The sequence below is a fragment of the Microcebus murinus genome, chromosome 6 (assembly GCF_040939455.1).
Source record: "Microcebus murinus isolate Inina chromosome 6, M.murinus_Inina_mat1.0, whole genome shotgun sequence".
Classification (NCBI taxonomy): Eukaryota; Metazoa; Chordata; class Mammalia; order Primates; family Cheirogaleidae; genus Microcebus; species Microcebus murinus.
In genome coordinates, this window is record NC_134109.1 from 98114799 (window position 1) to 98128479 (window position 13681).

Genomic DNA, 13681 nt, shown 5'->3' on the forward strand with positions numbered 1-13681 from the left:
ACTAAAGTACATTGGTTCAACTCTACAAAGACACAGAAAAATACTAGCAGGCCATTGTTGACTTATTTGCCATTTTAAAACAAGGAAACATGTTTTTTAAAAGAGATTGTTAGGTAAGTGATCTCTTTTTTATTAAATATAAGCATTTTTTCATAACCAAGCATTTTATAACATAATAAAAATATATACAAATACACAAGCATATGATACATACCTACTGTGTGTCCAAAGAGACTTCTTACTCCAATCACTAAACCCTCAGCAAATTCTTCAGGGCCTTGAACAGCACCCTGGCCAAAAAATAAAATAAGTTTAAGACTTTTAATTTAATATTCCAGGGCTTCCATGAAGATACAGAATCTGCAAAGATCTATAAACATACTTTCACCCCACATGATCTTAACAAATTCTATAAGACACAAATTGGATGAGTGTAAATCACTGACTTTAATCAAAATTAGAAGTTGGCCTCCCAGGACAAAGGTTATCAGACTGCTTAAGCAAGCTGTGCTGGTAACAAGACTAAGAGCCCATAAATTTTTTACTATCTTGTTCTCCCATTTATCTCTCTGCTTTATTCTTCTAAAACCCTCATACACTGAGCTCCTAGATTCTTTAAGTGGAGGTGAACAGGTTAGATAAAAGCTTGAATATGAAACAAAGTTTGCTTTTAATGTCCCCATTAGTCTTTTCCACAGTGGTAGAACAGCCTTGACACAATCTTAATCTACCTAGCACTCTAAATATCCTTACAACTACATTAAATCCTGGAAAATGTGGGCATGTTTTATTGCCCAGATACTAGAAATGCTCACTGAATTCTAAAAATCTTTCCATGTTATCTGACATACTTTTAAATAAAATATCAAATTGATATATTTTTATTATTTTAATACTAAACATTCCATTCCTAAATACAGTTAAAATACAAACTATTATTTGTCATTAAAAAATAGAACATCCATTTCTCTATACCTATCCTTAAAATAAATGAAAGATCAATACCTGAAAGGGTTCATAAAATAAAGCTTCGACTCCTTCAGACAGACCTCTAATTAATCCAAATGGGTTTCCAAGCACATCTAACCCCAATACAAGGACATACATCTGTTTCAAGAACTAAAGAAAAAAAAATAATTAAATTAAGTCCTTTTAACACTGTTGTAAGAAATAACATCACGATGAAACAGAAAAAAAGGAGGTTCATAATAATATTTAAGTTTATGTTAAAGAAAAGCTGTGTGGCATAACTACCACCACACTCATTAACTGATCATTCATTAAGTGCCAGGTGATATGCTAACACTTTATATGGAGCTTTCAAATTAGAACTATGTATGAGGCACAGTATGCCATTTAGCAGTTATGTGATCTTACTCAAGTCACTTAGTGACTATGGGCTTTAGTCTTCTCATCTACAAAACAGGAGGTTACACTGACTGTGCATGGATCAGTATGCATATTAAATGAATATATAATTCAATAATTGTTAGTTGCTTTTATTACCTTATGACTATTGATATTAAACTAGATCGAGAATCAATAACTAAAATAAGGGGAAAATATAACTTTATTTGAATATATTAATGTAATAACCATAATGTCTATACACACCATAGAAGAAAGGATGTTCCAGGAGTGGAAGGAAAGAGAAATGTCACCCTGAAGTTCCATGGTATAGCAGTGGTACCCAAGTAGCCTACAACAACTACTGTGTCTCTGTGCATACATACATCAACCACAGAGTAACTGAGGCACGGGGAGGAAACTAGCTTAGAATTTCTCTTGTAATATACTACATTACACTTAGAAACTATAATCACTGAAGAAATCAAGTGTAATGACTCCAAAATCACTATTCTTCCCAAAGTGGTGAAAATATAATTTGCAAGGGAAAAAGGAATTGGAGGAAATTTTTAAAAGGTTTATAAACAGGGGTAGAACTAAATAAACAGAAATCAATCATTCAAGAAAACCACTAAGTAATGAGATTGCACATTGAGGTAAATTAGGTAAACATTACTGCACACTACACAATCACATACAAATGTTTTGTTTTGATAGTTTATAAAGTATATTCTTTATGAGCTACCATGATAGGAAATTACCTGTTCACTGTAATGCCTAACAACACTCCACATGAGCTGATCTCTCTTGTAAAATTGATATCGAATTTCATAATAAGCAAGTCTGGAAGGAGAAAAAGGAAAGATTCAAAGATACTAAGATTACATGATGGAAAAGGGACTTAAAATTTCAACGAGAGCTAATTGATCTGATTACAGCTAATGCTTTCAAAATTAACTTTGCATATCTGCCACGTATAACATTGTTGATATCTTAATAGCATGGTAACCGAATTATTATAAAAACAATGCATTTCCATTTAAAGTTTTCATAAATACATAAAGAGTAAAATGATTTTTAAAAGCCAACCATAGGCTGGGCGCAGTACTCATGCCTGTAATCCCAGCACTTTGGAAGGCTGGGGCAGGAAGATTGCTTGAGGCCAAGAATTCAAGACCAGCCTGAGCAACACAGCGAGACCTCATCTCTATAAAAAGTTTTAAAAATTATCCAGGTGTGGTGGTACATGCCTATAGTCCTAGCTACTCAGGAGTTAAGGTAGGAGAATCCCTTGAGCCCAGGAGTTCATGATTACAGTGAGCCATGATCATGCCAGGGCATTCCAGCTTGGGCAACAGAGTGAGACCCTGTTTCTACAAAATAAAAATAAAGTTTTTAAAAAGTCAACCATAATCTCACCACACAGTAGATTTTAAAGTTTTTTCTTTTCTTCATTTCCCATTTTGAATTCTTTCTTTTCTTTACTATGCAATTATAAAATATTTAAAACATTTTGTATGCTACTTTTACATGCAACATTATGGATAAGTATTTCTATATGTTATTTAAAATTCTTCATAACCACTTTTAATGGATGTATAGCATTCTACCACATGGCAGTGTTGTCACAAATAATTGTTCCACTGTCAGACATTTCCAATTTTAGGCATAATAATTAATGATGCCATGTGTATTTTGAATATAACTCTTTGATTTTTTAAAAGAATTTCCAAAAAGAGAATTACTGAGTGAAAAACAACAAAAATATGTCAGGTTCTTGGATACATGAAGTTTTCCACTTAATGTCAATAGTATAAGAAAGTGCCCATTTCTTAGACTCACCCTCTCTAGTACTACAACTGCTCATATTTTGAAATTTTTAATAATTTGTATGTATCATGTATTCTTTGATAAATAATAAAGCTAAACATTTCAACTATCAGCCAATGCATCTTCCATTTTGTGAATTATTGAATTATCTTTTATTGTCCAATGGCCATTATATCATTGAAATCTTTAAGTTTTTCTTATCAACATTTAACATTAAGACTATTAATTCTTTCTCTGTCATATTTTCCCAGTACTTTATTTTTTTAATTGTCTTCATTGATTTTGGTATAGTATTTAATATTTACATAGTCAAATCTATCTTGTATTTCCATTGGGATTTCTTTCATTGCTTTTAAACTTAGAAAGACATCTTCTATTCAGAGATTTGATAGCAATTAACTTTTTTTTTAGTCTTTTCAGTTTGAATTTTGTATTTTATCCATTGTTTTCTCTGAAATTCGGTAGTATACATATAAGGTGAAAATGATCTAAATGGGCTTTTCTCCTACCATGAAACTACTTTTTCCAATACCACTATTGAAAATTCAATTCAATAAACATTAATATTTAATTTACATATATCTGGCATAGATACATATTCTCATATTAAATGTAGCAAGTATTCCTTATTATCTATACTTTGCCACATAATTATACTGAAATCTCACCCTAGCTACATATTTATAAATGTAGACCTATTTTAAAACATGGTCAATTTATAAAATACAACTAAAATAATTCAATTTTATTCTATATTCATGTACATGTGAGTATCCAAAGAAAACATGACTCTCTACCTTATCATTATGAATAACATAAGCATATCTAAAGAGTATAATTAGAAATGAGCCGAACTCTTCAAGTATGAGTAGTAAGGGCTTTCATTTTTCTAAGCTAACATTGCACACATGGAGAGAATTAATATCCAGAAACCTGACCTTGGCACACCTGCCTCCCAACGTACTCTGACAGAAGTCTTACTTGAATATAAGGTCATCCACGTCAGTCAGAGTAGCGCCTATGCTTTTCAACAGCAGGTTGGCAGAATGAATTGCAATCATTTCCTCTTTTTCTTTGCCTGATTCTTCACCTCCAGAACCCAAAGAAAGGCTCAAATGCAACTAAAAGAAAAATAATGTTCAATAAACGCAAGCTAAAAACAAAGGAATTGCATAGATAGGAACCAGGTCTTCCAGAGACAAAAAAAGTACCTTTCAATTAGAGTCTTAGTGAAAGCTATTATTTGTCACTCTATACATTATACAAAACCCACTTATATTTGATTCTCTTTACTTTTTGATAAAATCTAAATTATTCTGTTCCAAAATCAGAACTCTACTTTTATTCGAAGTATGTAAGTACCATTGCATTCATATGGAGGAGACTTTATAAAAATAGCATAATTGTTTTAAGAAGAAAAACAAGTCAACTGGCACACAAGTAGTCTACCAGTAAAAATAATGGATAATCATTTATTTTCATCCAATTAAGGTAAACCACTTATGGCACAAACAACAATGAAAATTATGTAATTATCATAACAATTAATAATAATAACATGACAAGTAAGGCAACGATAATTAAGTTTCCAAATACACTTTTAAAAAATAAGGTTTTCAGTTTCCATGGCCCCTCCAACTCAGTAAACATGAGATTTTCACATTCTCATTTAGCTTCTAATTAGTGCAATGGTGCAAGCAGACACAAGCAAAAGGTAATTCAACATGTATAAATAAAGCAGATGACTCTCCCTTCCCACTTTGTCATTCCACATATTACCTAATCAATATAAAGCTCAAGTGGACTTATAAATATAAAGCTAAAGTGAACTTGGGGCAAGGCCAGGAAATCCTGGCTTGTTGGTTTTTTCTTTGATGTGAACTTCTGTCCATGTACAGAGTTAGGGAGTGTAGGGATCCATGAAAGCTAATAAGCACAGTTGGACTGAGAGCCAGCCTTTCTGTAGGACAAAGTCACCGTGGACTAAGACAATAATTGTGGTTCATATTCTTCATCATTCAACTTCATGGCACAAATTCTAGTGTGCCTAAGAATATGAGTAAGTAAATTATCAAACTTTAATACCTCCCTAGATTTTAAACTTCCATGAAGTCATATTATACCTCCACAGCAACTTTGAAAATGGGCAGCAAATATTTCTTGAAAGTATTCTTCAATCCCATAAATAACTGATTTTCACTTAATAATGAGAAAGAAATTGTATATAGCCTATCACATAAAACACTATCAATTCTAAACCTGACACTATATGTCTGATGTCATCAAACTAATACATTAATTAAAAATAACAACTTCATTTTATAAATTCATTCACTTAGCTGAATGGACTGATGAATGCAATTGAAAATAATGTTCTGTAAACAGTTTTTGAGAATGTAAAGGATCATCAATATTTTAAAGAGTTGCTTAATTGTAAATCTGGCCCATTACACAAGTTTAGAGCATTATGGTTGACAGCATTTGTGAATTTACTAAGCAGTCACCTTTCTCAATAAAAGCTAAAAAGAACAACAAAAGGGGAAAAGGAAATGGATTCATAAAGCACAAAATCAGGCAAGTGAAAGGTATCCAATTTTCCACTCCCTTAGTTACAATCAAATTTTGGAAGGGGGAAAAACACCACATCAACAGTATAATACCTACTTCAGCGTTTTCACATTCTGGTTTGGACCCCCATTATAGCTTTCTGTTTAGACGGTGATAGCACTTACAAAGTGCAACCAAAACATTAAACGCTGGCAAGCACTTCAACGCTTAATTAAGAAATGCTTTTGTCAGCTTCTTCTTTGAATAAAGGGGTTATTAATTCAAGACTAGGCAACATGCTCTGGTGGTTTCTCTGTGGGAATTAAGGCTGTACATATGTTACAGAAAATTGTCTTAATTATTCCGATTAATCAAACAAAATTCTCACCAAATATGTGATGTAATGAATTAAACATTTGTACACAGATCCTTTAAAAGTTCCACAACAATTCCACTAAATTTTCAAAATAATAATTACCACAAACCTTAACAGGAGATATATGGAAATGCTCAAAGAAACTGAGAATTGACATATCAGTCATTGAAGTCTCCATTAATTCTGTGTTTAATGCATCAATATCTTTCTGGATTAACTTTGTCTGGAAAAAAAAACAAGAATCTCTACTTTAATTTTTTTCTTCTCTACTACCATTAGATTTTGTTCAAAAAAGGCTGATTAAAAGTTTGAAAAATTGTATATTTTTCCAAAGAAATAAAAATTATTACCCGTCTTCTTTCGGCTTCAGGGTCAGTTGTTGGGGTAAACAGCAGTACAATGGCTCCTAGAAACCCCTGATCAACTTTTAAGGCCATTTCCTGAATGAGGACCATAAAATACCTAAGGAAAATTTATTTTTAAAAATGGAAAAAGATTTTTATTAAGCTTTGTAATTTTTAATGTTAAAACTGATTATAGTCAAAAGCCACATAGTTAAGATCTCATTCCTTCATCTCTTTAAAATTATGTTAATAAGATCAAAGTCTACTTAGACTTTTTCACTAGAATGAAAGTTTCACTCAAAGTAATACTGATGCATTAAAACTTAGCATTAAAGTCCCAAATGGCCACATTTATCATGCCATAAAAGAGACAAATACAACTAGATGACACAGCATGTATTATCCATTTTTTAAAGTTCACAGCAATCACATTAAAGAACACAAATACGTGTATCATTTATATTTCACATACTATTTTATATTCTAATTGGGGTTACAAAGGGTAGAAGATGGCTGAAGGAATTCTACACATTAAAATATGTACAGACTATTATTACAATAAGTTGAAGCATAAAAGATTATTTGACCAAAAGTAGATTCATATGTTCAGCTGGAAGATAATTTTTATAGAAGAGTCACTTTCAAAAAGAGTAAAATTTATTTTCAAGGTAGATTATCATTTTAAATTCCTTTAGACAAACAGAGGAAATCTTTACTTACTTAAACTGTAAGACTTTACTGTACTCATTAAATCTTGTGATGACACTCACATCTATAAAAGGTTTGGGCTCTAAGAGGAAGAAGGAGCACAATGAAAAAAACATGCTTTATACTAGGTTAAACTAATGTCTATTTAAAACATTTATAAATATGGTATACCTATATTTCAACTTAATGTTGTTTATTTACCTGAATCCAAAGCAATAGATTTTGGAGGGGCAACAGGATGAAATACAACAGGGAACATTGCACCTGGTAATTGATTATCAATCTGAAAGAAAAGAAGACCAACTTAGCAGGATTTAAAATAAATTAGATTTAAATTTTTAGTTTCAAAGAAAATGTTATAGGAAAAGCCATTAATTTCATAATTAAGTATCTGCATGTGTACATAGTACAATTAGAAGTTTCATTTTTAATCTGTAAAACTTCCTACCGACCTCAGCAAGGACAAGCCTTTAAATAAAGGGAACTATAAATAGCCTCATCACTGCATTAACACCGTACAGTATGTGTACCATTTAATAGAAATATTTGTACCTGTGGATCATGTGAGATTTCATTTGTCTATGGTTTAAATATATAAGTAGAGACTATGAAATAAGAGGACAGGTAGAAAAAGAATAAAAATGTTCTAAATAGTATTTAACAGTTAAAAGGAAGGAAGGGAGAGAGGCCTAGAGGAGCAAGTAAGCAAGCATACAAAAAGAATCACCTTATAAGAAAGCTCTGCTCTTTGCCATGCAAAATGACAATAGAAACTCTTATTTGGCTACCCCAAGACAGATTCAAAGACACATTTAACAATAATATAATCTCAATGCAAAAAACACTTTTGCATGACAACTGATCAAATTAAAAAGTCTCAATAGTCACAAGGTGTTTGGACTTAGCCCAGGCCTCCTCAGATTACCGCCTTCAGGCCGGCCAAGGACATTTATCCGGCCCACATTGGTGTTCATTCCGCTGCTGCTGTCCAGCTTAGCAGCCGACTCCTCCCCGGCCCACAGTGCGCATGTGTGGAATATGCGCCCGCACAATCTCCAATGGCCCTCCAACAGTCTGAGGGACAGTGAACTGGCCCCCTGTTTAAAAAGTTCGAGGACCCCTGACTTAGACTGTGAGTAAGATGTTAAATCCACAGGATATGTGGGAGAAAGAGAAAAAAGCATCCAAACAAAAAGAAATCAATTACAGTAAGAAATTTCATTCCCAAGGTTCCCACAGTGATGAGAAATAGCTATTTAACTGAGGATGACGATGTTACCTGAAGCCAGTACAACCTGGCCCTTAAACTTCTTTGGTGACGAGACTGCTTAAATTCAATCTGAATCCCTGATAAAAAATCTCGTTTTATAGGGCACCGAATAGGGAGGCGCATTTCCATTGGAACTTTATGAAAATTGACCTGGAAAAAAAGCACATGGTTTTGTGATGAGCTGGTCTTAGCGCAGTAGCTATTCCATTTTAAATATCTATTTATCAAATTGAAAGAAAAAATTATCTTTATCTATGTGTTTCACCAAAAGATCTCTCTCAAGTGATCTACAGTTGAAATCTTTGAAGCAGAAGCATAACTGTTCTAACAAAGTTATTAGAAAAACAAGAAAACAATTGTGAAACTTTTTAGTTACAGAAATTGTTCTAAAATAAACATGCTTTATGTAAAAAAAATTCAATAGTAAAGGATAATTTCAGATGGTTCTTCAACTTAGTTTTACATTGAATAGTTCACAGCTTGTTTATCTGTAACACTAATTATATAGTTTTTTTTCATTAAAGTACAGCTAACATTGATGGGGCTAGGTAGGGAACATAACTGGCAACCAGTGCAAACTGAACGATCAGACACCAAAGACAAAGAGTAAGCAAACTGCATGATTGAATCACTCCAAACTGGAAATTGCAGTCAAATTTCTGGAGTCTTCTTGAAGCAAAGGTGAGTGACTTATACTTTTAACTATGTAAGAACCCATGTAGGACACACCTTTACTTGTGGATGCCTAGATCCAACAATCATTCACATTTAATGAATGGAATTAAGCAGGTTTTTGTATATTTTCTGTCAATAACCTATATTTATTTAGTCATATATATTAGTATCATTCAAATCATAAGAGAAAATGTTTCAATAAGCAAATCTTAACTTCTCTATAATCTTACTGAAAACAAAACAAGTTCCATGAAACTGATTTGTAAATAGAACAAATTATAAAAATACAGAAGAAAAACAGGCTTAATCCTATTTCATAGTATATGATTTAATAACAATATGTTTTAATTGAAAATATACTAATATATTATCAGTTTCTGCACACATCTTTACTTGGGCATTAAAATTTTACTTACTATCACCACCATGACAACAAAATACACACATAAAAATCAAAACAAAAAGATTTTGATATACCTCAAAATTACTGTCTAGCTTAATCCAGCCATGGTCTCTTGAAACTTGGTATTTCTGATAGGATTGTTCCAGTAAGATTATCTGCTTTTGATTAAATGGCTTCCATTTCTGTTTTGGTTTCATCTCCCAAACAACACCAGAACTAAAATAATTCACAAAGAAAATTAAATCAGGAATACATATTTAGGTTTGTGGAACTTTTATTCAACTCCAGATTATTGTAACTATCAACCTTCTATAAAAATTATATTGACAACAAGCGATTTTTTTAAAAACTGTGTTGCAAAATTACATAAAGACACGGGGGTGGGAAAGAAAATTTTTTTATCATACATTAACATCAATTAATTAAGGAATTGGCAAACTTTTTCTGCAAAGGTCCATATAATAAATGTTTTAAAGGCTTTGTGTGCTGAGACAAAATTGAGGTTATTACTCAGGTACTCGGGAGACAAAAAGAATCTTCCATAAGCTTTTAACTGATGAAATTTAAAATATAAAATAATACTTGAGTGCAATTTTTAAAAACACAATGTCTATTTCTGAGAAAACTAAACTTCTCTTGAGCAAGTGACATTTGACCTAATTACTGCTATTTATTATCAAAATCAATTGCAAATCTTCATCTGTTAATGCTGTTCTGTAATGAGCATCTTTAAAAATGTCCTTTCACACAGATAGGTACTGCCAAATACTGATATCGATCTATGAGAATATATTATTTTAATTGAGCATATATATCACTTGGGAGGCATTTATTTACTTTTTTAGAAGGCATTTATAAAATTCTATCAAGTTCTTCTCTTGATATTTGCCTTTCAGCATATCAATACATTGCAGACCAATCATTTCCATCTGAAAATTAGGTGGAAGCTCCTCAACTGCCCAAAAGGATTTTGAAAGGTAGAAATCTGCATTTGCATTGGGTTGGGAAAAATGTTGCTAGAACTGAAGTTGCAGGTCATAAAATATATCCTCTCAAAATATGTATGAGAGTGGAGATCTTGCTTCTTGTTTTAACTTTGGCCAACAAAGGGAATATATAAAACAGCTTGATATTACTTGTCATTCAAACATTAGCTGTCTTTGAAATGGCTTTACTGCAGTATAAGTTGTACATGTAAGTACTGCTTGCCTTCCAATTTTAGATTGAAATTCATTAAGAAACAGTATCAATTCTGTGGCAAAAAATAATTTCCAAACCCATTCACTATTCAATAACAGTGGTTGAGGGTGGCTCTTTTTGTTCGGAAAAATGTTAACCTTGGCCTAGAACTCAAAAAGAGTATAATAAAAAGTTACTGCCACTAAGTCATCAAACTCCTGTGTAGTAACACCAATCAGGACATTCAGCTTCTACTTCTGACAAAAATTCACAAAAATGATGATTCAGTCCATAAGACTGAATAAATTTAGTGTTTGATGCTAGTGGTTGGATAACACATGATGGATCCTATCTAATATTTTTCACTAAGTACCTATTGACAAATGCTTTCAATGCTTTACATTTTCACAAGCTTTGTAAGTTTGTCCAATTTTTCTGCTCTGCACATTCTTTTTCCCACAGTCAGTTGTAATACATCTTAGAAGACTCCACTTCAGCTTACACTAAAGTATTATTTCTTCAATGTGTTAGAAAATACTCTCACCCGTATTTGTTCTAGGTGGACTCATAGGCTAACTTTTCAGTCACTTCAAACTCAGCATTGATTCCACAAATATACAACTGGTAACATCTGTTGACTCACCAAGAGCCAAGGAAAAAACACTCAACATCATTTGCCTTGTTTTTTTAATTGACTACTGATATTGCTCTGAACATCCTCAATTCTTTAAGCAACTGTTCTCATTGGAAGGCTAATGGCCTTAAACAAGTTCATTTTCTCAAGACACATTTCTTTAGCTGCTGAAATCAGAAATGATTCAATTAAAAAAGGCTTTTCTTGGTTGGCTCACAAATGAGTCGCTCAGAAACTTAACTTTGGTTGCAGCCTGAGGGAAAAATGCAGGTTCCCTACCACACAGTGCGCTTGCCTGGAGTCTCAGCAAAATTGTCACAAAGCAGATTAGGCAGGTACCAAGGTAACCACTGGGATCAGAAACAGTGCCCGGTACTTTCTTGCCCTGAAACAGCTGGCTCAAATGGCCCTGAGCTGTTTTGGGTGTCCTATAGTACCTTTTAGCTAATTATAATGCTAAAATCCCTTCCTGGTGGAAAACTGTAATATCATTAACATTACATCCATTGCATGATAGCATGATGATGGTACTGCTTACATGTGATTTGTTTCACTGTGAACAAGCGATGACACAACGTAAAAGCTCTGCATTACTCACTTAGAAGAGATTTAAGGCAACACCACAGGGCGGGCAGATGTGGATTTTTGTACGCAAGCAAGCTCCTATAGAAGAAATTCCTGTGCCACCCAGGAGCAAGTGCCCTTGTAAGTAACTTCTAGTAAACTCATCGAACTGACAAGCTGGACTTGTCTGAATCACTCTTTGGTTTGCCAGCTGGTTTTTATACAGTCCCAGGATTCTCCCGAAACATAGCCACATTAGTATTTTATATTTTTGTGAAGAAATTCTGCTATGATGAGATAGTGTGCCTTAAATTCTAATTTTTCTGGCCATTGCTTTCCTGTGGTTTGGAAATGTGATAACACTTAATTTATAAACATTGACTCTGGTGTCATTACATAATAAAATAATGCTTTGCCATAAATTTGGTAAGAAGATAATCCACATTCCATTATGCCCTAAAAAAGTGAATTCAGAGTCCACTTTTCTCTTCTTGTTTTGACATGATGGGTTACATTAGTAATAAAATATAAATATTGCAGTACAGCAATATATGTGACACTCAAGCACTCACTGTGATTGGTAGTGCATTGAGTAGCAGTACAAAAGTAGCTACAGACATGTAAAAAAATTAAAAAGCTGTGTTTCAATAAAACTTTATGAGCAACAAACTTTAAATTTCATAACTTTAATGTGTTACAAAATATTATTCTTTGGATTTTTTTCAACTATGTAAAACTGTAACACATAATTCATAGATCAGAAGCTGTACAAAAACAGGCAGTAGGCTAGACTTGGCTCATAGGCCATACTTTGCTGACACTTGAGTCAGAGGATACTGCTTGCGTAATGATGAAATATAAGTCTATACTATCTTAATTAATATAGGTTATTGATATTAGTCAATGACAGTGTTAACAATGTCCTCAATAAATGTGTTTAGGGGATACCAGACAATGAAGGTAGTGAATAAAATATCTACTATAAAATACATAAATCTAACACTTATTCACAATAAAAACTCTGAGAAAACTAGAAATAGAGGGAAACTTCCTCAACTTGATAAAGAGCATTTACAAAAAACCTATAGCTAACATCATACTTCATGGTGAGAAGCTAGGCATTTTCCCACTTGATCAGGAATAAGGCAAGTATGTCCATTCTCACCACTCCCATTCAACACTATACTAGAAGTCCTAGATAATGCAATAAGACAAGAAAATACATTTAGGAAGGAAGAAATAATGTCTTTGTTCACAGATGACATTGTCTACATAGAAAATCCACAAAGTCAACAAGAACCGAAAAAGAAAAAAAAAACTACTCTAACTAATAGGCAATTATAACAAGGTTGCAAGGTTAATATACAATTCAACTGCTTTCTTATAGGCCAGCAATAAACAATTGGAATTTGAAATAAAAACATAATACCATCTACATTAGCACCAAAGAAATTAAATATTTAGGTATAAACAAAAAATTTAAAAATATATATATAATCTATATGACGAAAATTATGAAAATCTGATAAAAGAAATCAAAGATCTAAATAAACAGCGAGATATTACATGTACACAGATAAAAAGACTCAATATTTTCAAAATGTTAGTTCTTTCCACGTTGATCTATAGATTCAATGCAATTCCAATAAAAACACCAGCAAATTTGTGAATACTATCAAACTGATTCTAAGTTTATATGAAAAGGTAAAAAACCCGAAAGAGCCAATACAATATTGAAAGAGAGAGCAAAGTTGGAAGATTAATACTATACAACTTTAAGATTTACTAAAATACTATGGTAATG

The 13681-nt window shown here is 32.5% G+C and overlaps 1 protein-coding gene across 5 annotated transcripts in view; it reads right to left on the reverse strand.

The window, feature by feature from the left end:
- Positions 1–13681, reverse strand: part of VPS13C (vacuolar protein sorting 13 homolog C) — a 165730-nt gene that overhangs the window by 18659 nt on the left and 133390 nt on the right. For all 5 annotated transcript variants that reach the window (XR_012919788.1, XR_012919789.1, XM_076004438.1 and 2 more), the window contains 10 exons: positions 9575–9716; positions 8432–8572; positions 7354–7435; positions 7165–7234; positions 6451–6562; positions 6210–6323; positions 4159–4298; positions 2109–2190; positions 1006–1119; positions 215–290 (listed from right to left, as the gene is read on the reverse strand). Coding sequence is in view for 3 of the 5 variants with exons in the window: in XM_076004438.1 (XP_075860553.1) it covers positions 215–290; positions 1006–1119; positions 2109–2190; positions 4159–4298; positions 6210–6323; positions 6451–6562; positions 7165–7234; positions 7354–7435; positions 8432–8572; positions 9575–9716 (1073 nt within the window). In the remaining 2 variants the exon portion in view is untranslated. The remainder of the gene's footprint in view (positions 1–214; positions 291–1005; positions 1120–2108; positions 2191–4158; positions 4299–6209; positions 6324–6450; positions 6563–7164; positions 7235–7353; positions 7436–8431; positions 8573–9574; positions 9717–13681) is intronic.